This window comes from Nannospalax galili, unplaced genomic scaffold, assembly GCF_000622305.1.
Source record: "Nannospalax galili isolate Female #2095 unplaced genomic scaffold, S.galili_v1.0 scaffold612, whole genome shotgun sequence".
NCBI lineage: Eukaryota > Metazoa > Chordata > Mammalia > Rodentia > Spalacidae > Nannospalax > Nannospalax galili.
In genome coordinates, this window is record NW_008333388.1 from 3,576,432 (window position 1) to 3,592,020 (window position 15,589).

Genomic DNA, 15,589 nt, shown 5'->3' on the forward strand with positions numbered 1-15,589 from the left:
TCTCTCTCTCTCTCCTCAATACAGAAATTTTCATTTAGTGTTTTCAGACCATGGTTGACCATGAGTAGCTGGATCCATGGAGGGTGGAACTGTCAATAAGGGGAAGGAGCACTGTCTAAGGCGTTTCATGAAGGTTCACAAAAGGAAGCTTGAAATTGCAATGAAACCACAAAATTGGCAGAAGATGAACCGTAACAACTCCCCACTCATGCTCTGCACCAGAGCATGGCACCCCAGTGTCTACATGGATGTGTATTTTTGGTGAAATGCCATGGAAGGTTTTAGATCCCATGGAAATACTATTTGGCTCTGTTGCCAAAATGTAACAACAAGCAAACAGGACCCCTTCCTCCATCTATTCAGAATAAAGAAAAAATGGCTCTAGTGGCAGGAGAAATGTGTGATGAAATCAAGTCAAATCAACACAGCCTAGGACTAAATGATGAATGAGAACCAGAGGTCAGAGGCTGGTACCAAGCCCGAGCTCTGTGGAAAGCACTGTTTGGAACCACAGGATCCCACTGCCTTCCTCTTGGGGCTCCCTGGATGATTGGACTGAGATATTTACCTTCCCAAATGACAGCTTCAGCTTCTGGAACTTACACATCCCAGTGGCTTCTTACTGTATTCTCTAGAGGTAAGCTCTGCTAAAGGTTTGGTTTAACACCTGACCTACGAGACTTAACGTTTGTTTTAATGGCTCTGGGAACCCTCTACCTTGCTCCTTCCTAAACTGTCCTGTTTTTAGTTTACCACTCATACCTCTCATGCATACTCTTCCATTTCTTTGTTTAATTAAGGTTATTTGATTATTTTTTAGTAGGTAAAATAGGGTTTCATTATGACATTTTCATGCACATATATAATTGTGTCTTGCTCAAAGTCATTCGCCCTACCACCCTTTCCTAGCTCTCTTTTCCCCTTCTTGCTGGTCTCCCTCCTCCCTCTCCTTCTCTCTCTCTCTCTCTCTCTCTCTCTCTCTCACTCTGTGATGGCTGATCTTGGTTGTCAACTTGACTATCTATGGAATGAACTAAAACATGAAGGACTTTCTTGATTGGATTATTTGAAGCTGAAGGACCCACCATCAATGTGGGTAGCACCTTCTGGTGGTCACCCAGATAAAAGGACATGGCAGAAGAGAGTTTTTCCTTTTTGCCTGCTTGCCTTGACTCTCACTGGTGAGTTTATCCATCTTTTTCCTATGGCATTCCTTCACTGACATTAGAACCAACTTCTTCAGGTTCCAACACAGACTGAAGACTTTCCAGGAATCCTCCAAGGCCTTCAACAGCACATTGGGACTACTGAGACATCCAGCCTCGTGGACTGAGCAACTACTGACTTCTCAGCCTCTACAGTGTGGTGCAGCCATTGTTGGACTCTGTCCTATAAGAACATCTAATTAATGCCCTCTTAATGTTATTTATTTATCTATCTATTGACTATATATATTCATTCTATCACTTCTGTTCCTCTAGAGAGTCCTGACTAATGCATGCACACACACACACACACACACACACACACACACACACACACACCCCTAGATTCGACATATGAGAAAGAATTTGCTATATTTATGACAATCTCTTTCTGAGGACTGGCTCAAGAAATTATCTAAATTCTAGTGTATGGGTCTCCAGCTTAAGAGTCTTTTTAGTAATTTCCCAGAAGAAAAACTGACAGAAAGACAGAATATAGGGGCTGAGAGATGGCTCAGTGGTTTAGAGCCCTGGCTGCTCTTACACAAGACCTGAGTTTGGTTCCCAGCACCACATGGTGGCTGACATCCATCCGTAACTGCAGTTCCAGGGGATCCAACAGCCCCTTCTGTCGTTCACAGGCTTTGCATGACACAGGTGCACTCACATACATGCAGGCAACACACTCATATACATAAAATAAAAATAATAAATAAAATATTTTTAAAAGAAAGACAGTATACCACAAAGGACCAAAATGAAAAGGTGACCGTGTTTGTTATGGGCTAGGTGTGTCCCTGCCTCTAACTTCATATGTTGAAGTCCCAGTTCCTGCATCTCAGAATTGACCTGATTTGGAGACAAGGTCTTTACAGAGGTAATCGAATTAAAATGAGCTGATCAGACTGGACTTCATCCAATTATACCAATGTCTTTATGGAAAGGGGGAGTTTGTACACAGCAACTCAGAGGAGATGATGTGACCAGAATCAGGGAGGAAACCTCATCTACAAGTCAAATAGAGGGAACTTGGGAGAAACCAGCCCTGCTGATCCTTGATTTTGGATGTGCTAGTTTTGTATCTCTTCAAAGCACAGCTCAAAGAAGGAAACTTATTTTAGCTCACAGTTTCAGCAGTTACAGTCCACTGTTGGCTAGCTCCATTGTTTCTGGGCCTGTAGTGAGAAGGTGGAAGGACATGGTGGACAGAGATGCTTACCTCATGGCAGCTAGGAAGGAGAGAGACAGAGAGACAAAGACAGACACACATACACACAGAGACAGACACAGAGAGAGACAGAGACAGAGAGACAAAGACAGACACACATACACACAGAGAGACACACAGAGAAAGACACACAGAGAGACAGAGAGAGACAGGGAGAAAGAGACAGAGACACAGAGACAGAGAACAGAGAGAGACAGACACATACACACAAAGAGACACACAGAGACAGAGACAGACACACAGGGAGAGAGAGATAGAGACAGAGCCAGACAGAGAAACACACACACACACACACACACACACACACACACACACATATACACACACACACAGGGAGAGAGAGATAGAGACAGAGCCAGACAGAGAAACACACACACACACACACACACACACACACACACACACAGAGGGAGAGGGACAGAGAGAGACAGAGAGAGACAGAGAAACACACATACACACACAGAGGGAGAGGGACAAAGAGAGACAGAGACAGACAGAAAGATAGACACACATACACATAGAGAGACACACACAGAGACAGAGAAAGACAGAGACAGGGAGAGAGAGATAGAGAGAGACACAGAAAGACAGACACAAATATGTACAAAGAGATACACAGAGACAGAGAGAGGCAGAGACACACAGGGAGAGAGCGAGATAGAGACAGAGCCAAACAGACACACACATACACATACATACATAGAGACAGGGACAGAGACACAGAGTCAGGGAGAGCGAGAGAGAGAGACAGACAGACATACACACAGAGAGACACACACAGAGACAGACACACAGAGAGAAGGATAGAGAGAGAGACAGACAGACACACAGAGACAGAGATATAGAGAGGATAGAGAGAGGCAGACACACAGAGAGACACACACAGAGACAGAGACACAGAGAGAAGGATAGAGAGAGAGAGAGAGAAAGAGAGACTGAATGCCTGCTCCAGCATGCTTCCTCTTTTCCATATTGCTCCAGGCCTCAGCCTACTGGATGGTGCAGCCCACGTTCAGGGTGGGTCCTCCTTGCTAGTTAATTATTTCTGGAGATGCTTGACTAATCTGTACATCTCTTACATCATTCAAGCTGACAGTCAAGATCAAGCATCACATTGAACTTCTAGTCTCCTGAACTGTGGCAAAATAAATGTCTGTTGTTGAAGATACCTGATGTGCGGTAGTTTACTCCAACAGTCTTTGCAAGCTAATGCAGCGTTTGTTTCATAATAAAATAATGATAAACAGAAGCAGGAGACATTCCATGGTAATTAAAGGAGCAGGTCACGGGCTGAGGAGATTGCTCATTGGTAAAGTACTTGTTACAAAAGTATAGGACCCAAGTTTGGATTCTCAGCACCCACATAAAAAGCCGGACACGATGGCAGGCACGTATAATTGCAGCACCAAGGTGCCGAAGCAGGAGGATCCCTGGGGCTTGCTGGCCAATCAGTCTAGCTGTTAGTTCAGTGAGAGTCTCTGCCTCAAAACGTAAGTTGGAGAGTAATAGAGGCAGACACCTGACATTGAGTGCTGGCCTCTGTGTGTGCGTGCGCGCGAGCAAACACACCCCTCGACAGACACCTCCACAGACATAAGCACACATACACATGAACTTCTCTACACTTATACACCGCCCCCCCCACACAGAGTAGGTCAGATGAACTAGTTTTAATAATGTGACTAAGAGCAAGTTGTAGGTAGTGATGCTCCAGTTGAGGAAGGAGTCAGTCCTTGTTGGAATATGGTGGAGATTGGACAAGAGTTGCTGCAGTAAGCACACTTGGCCAGTTCATACTAAGAAACTTGGTTCATTTCCCTGGTTTTAGAGGAATGGAGCAGTATGTGACTTTGGAGTTAAGGGGCCACTCAAGGACCTGAGCAGCCTTGGATTTCAGTCTGGGACCCACTCCTTGCTATCTGTACAATTCAGACAATTAACACGGGCCCTAACAGGTGGCCGGGTGGGTAGCTGAAACACGGACCAAGAGGCAGCCCTGCAAATGAGGTGGGAATGCCACCTGCCCTGGACACCATGAGGAAGCACTGCAGCGGCTGAAGGAGACTGGATAGAGTGGGTGTGTTCTTTCAGAGCTCCTCACCCTGCAGAAGGTCTAGATGGAATAGCTTCTACTCCGAATCTCCAGAATCGTTCGCAAGCTCAGTGATAGCTCTTCTCTGTGGCCCTGACAGCACAGTGAGGAGGAATGGCAGTCAGTGAATTGGAACATCTAAATGCAACGAGAGTAATTGGATCCCAGGGTGGCAGCAGTCAAGTGGTGGTTAAAATCCAGGTGTGCATGGTTCCAACAATGGATGGAAGAGTCAAAGCCCTCAGAACAATCTGACTCATGGAGAGAGAACTGTGGCTTTGCCTGATGGATCACAATAGTTCTTACAGTGAAGTAGATAGGAAATGTACTACATTCTCACTGTGTACATGGGTGGGGAGAGTCCCACCACATCTCCATTCACCTCTCCTGTCCGGCCTATTCAGAAGCCCTTGGATCTTGGTGAATGGCAATGGATTACTGTGGGCTTAAATAAGTCTAGAGCTCCAATTACGCTGCATTTTACTACTTGGACAAATTAAAACATCTGCTGGTACTCAGTATGTAGCTACTAGTCTGGAGAATGTTTTTTGTTTGTATTTATCAAGGGAGACCACCAGAAACCATTGCTTCCAGATGATAAAGCTGAAATACACTTTCTCTGACTGTCTCAGCAGGAGAGCAACTCTCCACTGTGTCATAATTAACTTAGTTTTCAGAGAATATCATCTTTTTCTTCCATAAGACACCACATTGGTCCATTATGTTGACATTATACTGATCAGACCAAGTGAGCAAGAAGGAGAAACTGCTCTCAACTTGCTGGGAAGGCTTGTCAGAGTGACCGCAACTGAGGACCTCAGTAATCATGTCGGTAGAACTGCTGATACTGACAGCAGTCAGCCTCTCTCCCCCACCACTCCTCATGAACAAAGTGCCCATGGTGGCAGAGATGGAGGGTCTGCATGAACACAGCAGCGTAGATTACCACTCACTAAGGCTGACCAGGCTGTGGTCACTGCTATTGTCCAGTCCGCTAGAAGCAGGGATCAATTGTGAATCTCTGATATGACTCTATTCCCCAGGGTGATCAGCTAGTCATCTGACAGGCTGATTATGTTGGACAATTTTCATCACAGACGGGCAACATCTTCTTACCGGGATAGACATAGGCCTATGATGTTTCTATCAAAATTACCATCCATGGGCTTATACAACACTCTCTCTACTGTTATAGTACTCCTTGACGGAGGAACTCACTGAACATTCAAAGGAATATGGCAGTAGATTCATGCTCATGAAATTTACCAACCTTACCATAGTACCACCACCCTGGAGCAGATGGTTTGAATGGCCTTTTGGAGACCTAGTTACAGGTAGGTGGCAATACCTTGCAGGGCTGGATTCTCCAGAAGGCTGCACATGTTCTGAATCAGTGACCAGTATGTGGTGTCATTTTTCCTATAGCCAGGATTTGAGAACCAAAGGGAGATGATGGGGAGGAAGCACTAGTGCTCCTGCTTTCTGTCCTGCTGGTTTAGAAGTTGGAAGTTCCAAAAGGAGGACTGCGTTCACCAGAGACACAACAATGGTATACTTCAACAAGAAGTTAAGACTAATATCTGGCCACTCAAGGCTCCTTATGATTCTGGGTCAACAGGAAAAGAAGGGAAGTTCTGTGTTGGCTTGGGTGATTGATCCTGAGTACCAAGGAAGAACTGGACCTCTTCTCCACAGTGGAGGTAAGGGGTACAGAGTGCAGATTTCTTAGGGTGCCCCTTCTCAAGGCCTGTCCTGTGACCAAAGTCAATGGGACACTTCAGCACCCCAATCTAAGCGTGAATACCAAGGGCCCAGAATCTTAGAACATGAAGGTTTAGGATCAGTCTACCAAGTAAGCAGCTATGACCCACCGGAATGCTGGCTGAGGACAAGGAATTTATAACAAACAGTGGAAGAAGTACTAATAAATGGTACAGCCTTGACCACAAGACCAACTGCAAAAATAGAGGCTGCATCTGTCGTGTCACCTCCTTACTCTTATGACCACTTCTCCATATATATATATATCAAACCCCCTTTTCTCCTCTCTTATTGCCTTATCATCTGTCTCTTAAAACATAATATTCATTGACTTTAGACCATGGTATTTGAGTTCTGAGAACAGTAAAAATTGTTCAAGAATGGTTCTGGAAGAAATTGTTAGAGTATTTTTGGTTCTACATAGGATCATTGTATCATGGTAGGTGGAGATAAGACTTGGGCATCATCTTTATTTGGGGATTAAGAGTGATGGTCTAAGGAAATATGTATGGGTAACAAACTGACAAAGGGAAGACTTTTGATGGCTAATTTTATGGATTAACTTTACAGGGCCATGACGTACCCAGATATTTGGTCAAACACCACTCTGGATACTTCTGTGAGGGCGATTTGGGTGAGACTGACATATAGTTGGTAGACTGAGCAAAACAGATTGCCCTCTCTAATGTAGGGTGAGCCTCATCCAATCAGCTGAAAGCCAGAATAAAACAAAAAGCAGGCCCTCCCCTAAGTAAGAGAATTCTTCCTGCCCGAAAATATTTTCAAATGGGACATCAGCTCTGCAGATCTTGGACTTGCCACTTCACATGAACCGGTTCCTTATCATGTCTGTCTGTCTATAATCTATCTATCTATCTATCTATCTATCTATCTATCTATCTATCTATCTAACATGTATCTTTGTATCTATGTCTCTATATATCATCTATCTATCTATCTATCTATCTATCTATTATCATCTATCTATCTATCTATCTATCTATCTATCTATTATCTATCTATCTACGATCTATCTATCTATCTATCTATCTGTCATCCATTCATCTATCATCTATCTATCTATCAGCTATCTAATCTACTTATCTATCTATCTATCATCTATCTATCTATAATCCATCTATCTATCATTTATCTATCTATCTATCTATCTATCTATCTATCTATCTATCTATCTTCTATCATCTATCTATCTATCTATCTATCATCTATCTATCTATCATCTATCTATCTATCTATCTATCTTCTATCTAATCTACTTATCTATCTATCTATTATCTATCTATCTATCTGTCATCCATCTATCATTTATCTATCTCTATATATATATCATCTATCTATCATCTATCTAGCTATCATCTATCTATCATCTATCAATCATCTATCTAATCTACTTACCTACCTATCTATCTGTCTATCTATCTATCTATCTATCTATCTATCTATCTATCTCCCATCTCTCTATCATCTATATCATCAGTCATCCATTTAATCTTCTATCATCTATCTATCTATCTATCTATCTATCTATCTATCTATCTATCTATCATCTCTATCTACCTATCTGTCTATCATCTCTCTATACTCTATGTTTTTCTGTAGAATTAAGGCAAATAAAGGCACACATGAGGATGTAAGAATAAAAGAGTGCATCACAGTGAAGGGCCTCTGAGGGACAGATGGACAGAGAGAGCATTCATGAGGGGGTGGGATGGGAGAAAAGGAGCAGAGACAGTTTCTAAAAGCCAAGGTCTGCTTATTTGTCTATGTGAACTAAAAAAATCCATGGGTACAAGATTTCTATGACAGGCAGTTCAAAGGCATGCTACCTTCACAAAGAAGTTTACAAAGCTTCTCTCTCTCTTTCTCTTTCTCTCTCTCTCCTCTCTCTCTCTCTCTCTCTCTCTCTCTCTCTCTCTCTCTCTCTCTCTCTCTCTCTTTTCTCTCTCTCTCATAGGGTTTCACTATGTATCCCTGGGACTTAATATGCAGTGCAAGCTGGCCTTAAATCCATGATGATTCTCCTGCCTCAGCCTCTTGAATGTTGTGATTACAGGTGTGCACTAAGCCCAGCTTTCAAAGATTTTTTTAACATTTAAAACATTTTTATTTATGTGTATCTGTGTGTGCTTGCTCGTCTGTGTATACATGTTCATGTGGAGGCCAGAAAAGGGCTTTGGATACCCTGGACTTGGAGTTCCTGGTTGTGTGCCATTTGATGTAGATGGCTGGGAACTGAACCCGAGTCCTCTGCAAAAGCAGCAAGTGAGCTTAACCACTAAGCAGCTCTCCAGCCCCTCAAAGATTTCTTAAAGTTGCCTGTTGCCCTGGGCATTTGCTATAGGATTTTGTAAGCATATCTATTTGTCTATCTAGCATCATCTCTCTATACACTATTGGTTAGAGTTTTCCCTAAAAACAGGTGCTCCTAGGCCCCGTGGAGCTCAGCAGAAGCCCTGCCTGCCCTGCCTCTTACCTCTGAGGATGGTGACGTTGCGAAGGATTTCTCCATGATGCAAGTCTACAGCCTTCATCTCCTCCATGATCAGGGAGAGGTTGCGAACATTGAAGTCCAGCCGGGCACTGAGCAGACTGAAGCGCTCCCGGAGTAGGTCTGTGGTGCCCAGCATGAGGGAGACAGACTTGTTTAGGTAGTAGAGCTCCTCAGCATGGGTGTGAAAGCCCAGTGTGCAGGAGAGCCGCACATCATCCAGGTACTTGAGCATACTGTGCACGTGATTGTCAGTGGCATTGATGTTGGTGAAGATGGTTCCGATTTCGATCTCATGAGAAGCCATGCGTCCTTCCAGAGACTCGAACCTCTCCACAGTGCGATTCTGGGCATAGCGGGTGTGGTATTGGAGATCATGCATGTTCTCCTCGTGGTCATCCAGGAAGGACGAGATGTTGTCCAGCTGCAGTTGTAAGCCCATGACCTGTAATACCAAGTCATGCATGCTCTCAGAATTCTGGCTGATGCGCTGTGAGGAGGCTCCCAGGGTGGCCTGGATGGTCTTGACCACCTCTCCTGTCTTAGTGGAGGTGCTGCGGAGACCTCCAAAGAGCCTGGTGTAGTTCTGCCAGTCAGTGACCATCTTCTGTAGGGTCAGAGTCTCCTCGTCTGTCTTCCGCTGGATCCCATGGATCCATTCAGCAGTCTGGCCCACTGTGAAGTTGATCTGGTGTACAGCGGCCTTGACATCATAGCACTCCTGGGTGAGGTCCTTCAGAGAGAGGTCCAGCCCTGCTGTAGTGACCTGCCAGCCCCTCATCTGTGCCAGGAAGAGTCCCAGGGACTGATTGACCTGGTGGATGGAGAAGGAACAACTGCCCATCTCCTGGGAGATCCGACCACTTGTGGTGGAGAGAAGCTCATGGGCCTGGGAGGTCTGGTCCAGCTGGACCTCCTGGGCCAGCAGCATCTTCTGAAGCCCCTCTAGCTCCTCTTGAAGCTTCCTGATCTCCTGCCCTAGCTGCCCAGCCTCACGGCAGAAGGAGCAGTTGTTCAGGGCTTTGGGGTCTTCAGGAGAAAAAGGGACAATATTTTCATTTAACAAAGAACCATGGGACACAGATGCTTCTTTGTGTGTGTGTGTGTGTGTGTGTGTGTGTGTGTGTGCATGTACATATGTGTACATTCAGGGATACCCGAAATATCACTGGGCCATAAGGGCCAGGAGAACTTTCCAGCCTTCCTCTGCTGCTGCACAAGAACATACCCCATTCAGATGGGCACAGAACCCCAGGTGGCACTGAACCAAACAGAAAGCAGGCTAAGCTAAATGCATCAAAGTGCCCTGAAATTCAGGCCACCCAGCTTGAGGTCCAGCCCTCAGCACCCCAGAAGGCAGCCCACCTCAGCACACCTGTGGCAGTAAGTACCTAGAGCCGGACTGCCGGCAGTGAGAGGACAACCTTGGGTACTGTTCCTCAGGTGCCATCCACCTTGTTCTTTGAGGCAGGGTCTCTCACTAGCCTGGGGTTCATTAGGCTAGGCTGGCTGGCCAGTGAACTCCAAGGATCCACTGTCTCTGCCTCCCCAGGATTGGGATTACAAGCCTGTGCTATCACACCTAACTTTTTCACACAGGTTCTTGGAATCAAATTCAGACCCTAATGTATGTGTGACTGAGCCATCTCCCTAGCCCCAAAGGCTGGCCTTGATCTCAGAGGGCTCCACTTGCCTGTGTCTCGTGAGTGCTGGGATTAAAGACATGTGCCACCACACCCTGCCTCTTCACACAGTTTTATATTTGTCACTGTATTTGATCCTCTTACAATATACTTGTGGGGAAGGTGGCCCTGGAGACTTTTTCCCTTGTGACTCATGAGGACAAGGCACAAAGAAGTAGCTTGCCAAATAACACTGTTATTAGGTATCAGGCCAGCACTTTCTATCTGCAACTGAGCAGGAGACCTTTAAACCCTATGCTACGGCTCCTGCCTGATACTCCCAGTTGGAGCAGGGGGTGAATATTTTGAATTCTGCCATAGTTTATGGGGCTGATTCATTATTTGAGATGCATGAGGATATCTTGAGAATGGACCACACTTGGTTTCTTTCTCTGCCTGTGTCTGGCTATATCTACAGTCCACACAGAAAACCCTGCCCCAGTCCTTGAATACATCTCAGTGTAGCAGCCCTTTGTAGATGGATAGTGCTCAGCTAGAGAGGGAAGCAGGGGGCCGTAGCTGTCCTTATCTTATTTCTAGAAGGAAGGCAATGTCTGTCCATCTCTGGAAAGCACAGGATGGAGGGCCCTGCCTCACCCTCAGTGAACACTGGTCTTATTTACATCTAGATATGGGAGTCTTACCCAATCCTTGAAGATTTTCCTGCATCAACACAAGCTTCTTGTCATAAATGGACTGGGCCAAGGAGATGTCTTCTGAGAGAGAGTCCACCTTCCTAAACACTGTAGAGAGACAGAGGCGACATTGGGGCAGGGTCTTGGCTCAGAAGCAGCCATCAGTGGTGAGGGAGCATTTTTATCAAGGCCTCTGCAACAAAAGCCATTAATGCTTCTCCCTGGGGGCTTCCCGATGGCTTCAAGCCAAGATGCTTCCTACAGATTGATCTTAGTGCAGGTCCCTTCATAAGCATAACAATTCACTTTCTAATGTGGATTTTAGAAGCAGGAACTGCTTGTAAAATAGAATAGGAAAAAGACATGAAAATATAAGGAGTAAAAATTATTCTTAAGTCTATCACCCAGAGCAATATCTTCAAATATTTATTTCTTCTGGTTATGTGTCCACAGATACACCCAGTCCACATTCACATAGACACATACTTTGGAAAACAAAAGCAAAACTGGGATATTCTGACCATCTAATCTGTTTTTTCTTTTTTGACTTTTATTGGGACGATGTCATGGACACTTTTCTTTCTTATTTCTTTGCTTTTCTCCCTCCCCTTCCTTCCTTCCTTTTCTTTCTTTTTTTTTGAGGAAGTAGAGTTCTTCAAATTTTTTTCCATTTGTATACTCATTATACATGGTAAGGTGTTACATGAGAACATTTTCATACAAGTACATCCTGTATGTTGAACATAATCCTTCCATACCCATCCTCACTAGTATCTTTTGTTTCCACAGACAGCCTGCTTCTACTCTCATCTCTCTCTCTCTCTCACACATACACACACACACACAAACATATAAAATCTAGGAACCACAAATTAGAGAAAACACAGTATTTATCTTTCTGCAACCATTTTCCTGCAAACGTAACTTCACTCTTCTTTATGGTTGAAAAAAAATTCCATTGCACACACATACCACATTTTCTTTATCCACTGCTCTGTGGTCAGGTGCCCAGGTTCTCTGTCATGTACATTTCCACCAAGGTTTTCTTTTTTAAATTTATTTATTTTATGTGTATGAGTATTATACCTGCATGTGTTTAAGTACACGTGTCATGCAGTGTCCACAGAGGACAGACAAGGATGTCGGATCCTCTGGAACTGGAGTTACGGATGGTTGTTAGCCACCGTGTGGGTGCTGAGAATCATACTCTGCATGAGCACTCAGTGATCTTAACCACTGAGCCATCTCTCCAGCTCACAACTAACATTTTACATGTTAGCCATCTACAGTGTCCTGTCATAGGACTGCCTACCAAGTGTAGGATTAGAACTCAGGTCTTCTTCAAGAGCAGCCAGCACTCTTTAACTGCTGAGCCATCTCTCCAGCCCCCATCAAGGTTTAAATCATTTTAAATTCATTACTTTCAGAGTCTGCACTGTGCTCTATATGAGAGGTACAGCAGACACATAAAAATCCTCTCTCACTGGGGATATTGGAGGTATCTGCCCTCTAAGCTTATAAATAAAATCGAATTGGTTAATATGAGCAATGCTCTATCTTACAATTAATCCTTGATATGAAGTTTTGAGGACATGACCATTCTCTTAGAGAAACTGCTAGGGGGAACTCCTGTGTCCAGGAACCATTACTGGTTTTGAAATGCTTAGAACAAAGGTTTCCTCTAGAAAACCTTGTACTAGCTTACACCTCACAGCAACCCGAGCCCTACCAAAGGTGTCATGACAGGTTTCTTGGGCTTATCCAGCAGAAGTCCAGATGCACCTGCCAGTGACAGGGCAGAGTTTGAACTGAAGACTGACACAGATCCCCTGATGGCCACACATGGAAGAACAGATTTAATGCTACCCAAAGTAACATAGCTTCTGCACCCAGATTGATATGAAGTTTGTTCGTTGACCTTGGGAGGTCAGTGGACCTTTCCTGAGCTGAGCAGAGTCATCTACAAAATGAAAACGGGGTGCTAGTGACCTCTAAGACCCTTAGTAGCTCCAAACATTTAGGCTTTCAGAAGCTTTGGAATCGCTGGGCTCTAGTTAACACTGTATATATCAGAGTTGTCAAGAGAGTTAATGGCTTAGTAACAGTGATATGTTAAGAAGCCTAGGAACAATCCCATGCTGTTAGGTTATGGTAGCACTTTACAGTTTGCACTAGTTATTTTGTTTGAGCCTTATCTGAACAGCTCATACACAAATAGATAGAAGTAGAGAGACCTAATCATTCCAATTTTTATTCTCATGCTTCGTAAGGTCTACGTCTTGCCAGCGGCCAAGGACTCACTCCATGTAAATCTCCCTGCTCACCACACATTCTGACTTTGTAATGGTATGTTAATTTGTTTGTTTAGGTATTGTCTGGCCCTTCTTTTATATACATTCTTGTCTTGCTATGGTTTGAATGTGAAATGTGCCCCAGGGGCTTCTGTGTTTGAACTCTTGGTCCTCCACTGGTGGTGGCTCCACTGGTGGTGCTGTTTTGGAAGGTCATAGACCCTTTCCGAGGTGGAGCCTTGCTGGAGGAAGTAAGTCACTGGGGATGGATCTTGACATTTTTCACTGGATCACACCTCTGGTCTATCTGCCCCCTGACTGAAAAGGCAATGTGACTAACCGCTTCCGGTTCCTGCCAGCACACGGTCCCTGTCTTGATGGGGTGCCTGCTCTCAAATGGCCAGCCAAAATAAACCTCCCTCTGCTCGGTTCCTCCTTGTCAAGTCATAACAACTAGGAAGGTAACTACTAGAACCAAGAATGCTGATTCCTGAATAGGCTCAACCAGGGGCAGGACCAAGCGCCCTCCCAGGACAGTGCTCGCTCTCAGGGTTGGTCCTAGACCGAAGGCCACTTGGGCCTGTGTTGCTTCTTATGATTCCAGCCTTGTCTCTAATATCAAGCAGGTTGGAGCAATCTGAGATTGCTAGGCAACTTACCTTAAACTCTGAGCACTGAGAAGGTAGAAGTTAGTTACCCGAACCTGGCCATGTCACCAGGGCAGTCACAGCAGCGGCAGAATGTGTGGGAAGCACCAAAGCTCAGGTGTCCTGGCTTCAGGTACATGACTGTAATTTTGCAGGTCTGAATAAGACCTGGGAAATTACATTTTAAAGAACACTTAAGGTGAGCTTTTAAAATATTTGTTTTTATCTTATGTATGAAGGTATTGCCTGTATGTGTATAAGTGTATCCGTGTTGGACAATGCCCATGGAGGCCCAAAGAAAGTGTCAGGTCCTCTGGAACTAGAGTTATGGATGGTTGTTAACCACCATGTGGGTGCTGGATACTGAACCTGGATCCTCTGGAAGACCAACCAGTGCTCTTAACCTCTGAGTCATCTCTCCAGTCCCGTGAAGGTGATCTTGATGTAGGTGGTACCCAATCTTACCTTGAACAACACACACAGAGGCCATAGAAGGGCTTAGAAGCCACCTGCTCCAGTGGTTACAACCCAGGTTGTACAACAGACTCACCTGGAGAGCTGAACGGTACAAAATTCTTTCTATTACCCTGGGGCATCAATTGTTTTTAATGTTCCCAGGCGATTCCAACACAGACCCGCCAAACTTGTATGGTTATCTTCTTCTACCAATGGGTAGAAAAAGTCATACAGCTAATTCTTAGTCATAGATTAGAAGCCTGTCTCCCCAGTATGGATTAGCCACTAAGATGTCCTAGCCAAGAAGATGCTAGCCTGGATTATAGGCTAGTGCTTGTCTTCCTAGGGTTTTTTTGTTTTGTTTTTTGGTGTAGAAAACCTAACCAGTTACTCCCTCACAACCAGGATCAGAGAACTCTGGACTCACCCAGCGAGGCCAGCACAGCCACAGCCACCAGGAGCAGAGCAAGAAAGAGGTACAGAATCCGCACTGACGTGTGCAAAGACAGATTCTTCTGGCAGCGGCTACAGTGGGGTCCTGGCCTGCCTGTGGGGGACAGGAAGAGGACAGTGGCTTGTGTCAGTGGTTGAGGCTGGAGAGGAAGGGTCAGTTCCATGTTCCTGCTCTGGCCTGCCTCATCACTTTTCAAACCAGGCTCATAAGGGGATTTCTCCATCTCTCTGCTCATTCTGCTGACCTTTCTGGAATAGAGGAGACAGAGTCAAGGTCTTCAATGACACCCCCTGTCCTTCTTTATTGCCATTCTTTCTCTACAGCATCTTCATTCATGGGGTGGGGAGATACCTCTTCTCATTGTGCTGGCCCTACTAATGATCTACAGTCCAGGCAGCCTAGTTGCCCATTGCCTCGTGCAATGCTCCATTGTGTGATCAATACATCCCAGTTTGCCCAGGACCTCTGGGTTTGAAGCACTGAAATTCTTCTGCCGTGATAATACCCCAGTAGTGGCAAATCACCATGCTTTGCAGAGACTGTTTCAGTTTTAAGACTTAAAGTCCCACCCCTAGAGAACCCCTCAGCTCCAGGCATTCTGGAAGGTTGGTCATCATCCCCCAAACTGA

The 15,589-nt window shown here is 44.9% G+C and overlaps 1 protein-coding gene across 5 annotated transcripts in view; it reads right to left on the reverse strand.

The window, feature by feature from the left end:
• The window catches only part of Scara3 (scavenger receptor class A member 3), a 44,664-nt gene that overhangs the window by 12,455 nt on the left and 16,620 nt on the right, over positions 1-15,589 (reverse strand). For 3 of the 5 annotated variants that reach the window (XM_029561138.1, XM_029561139.1, XM_029561141.1), the window contains 4 exons: positions 14,934-15,053; positions 14,420-14,515; positions 11,122-11,220; positions 8,781-9,824 (listed from right to left, as the gene is read on the reverse strand). In XM_029561138.1, coding sequence (XP_029416998.1) covers positions 8,781-9,824; positions 11,122-11,220; positions 14,420-14,515; positions 14,934-15,053 — 1,359 coding nt within the window. Of the gene's footprint in view, positions 1-4,093; positions 4,619-8,780; positions 9,825-11,121; positions 11,221-14,419; positions 14,516-14,933; positions 15,054-15,589 lie in introns of those variants that run through there. The other 2 variants (XM_029561140.1, XM_008828142.2) reach the window with 2 other exon arrangements.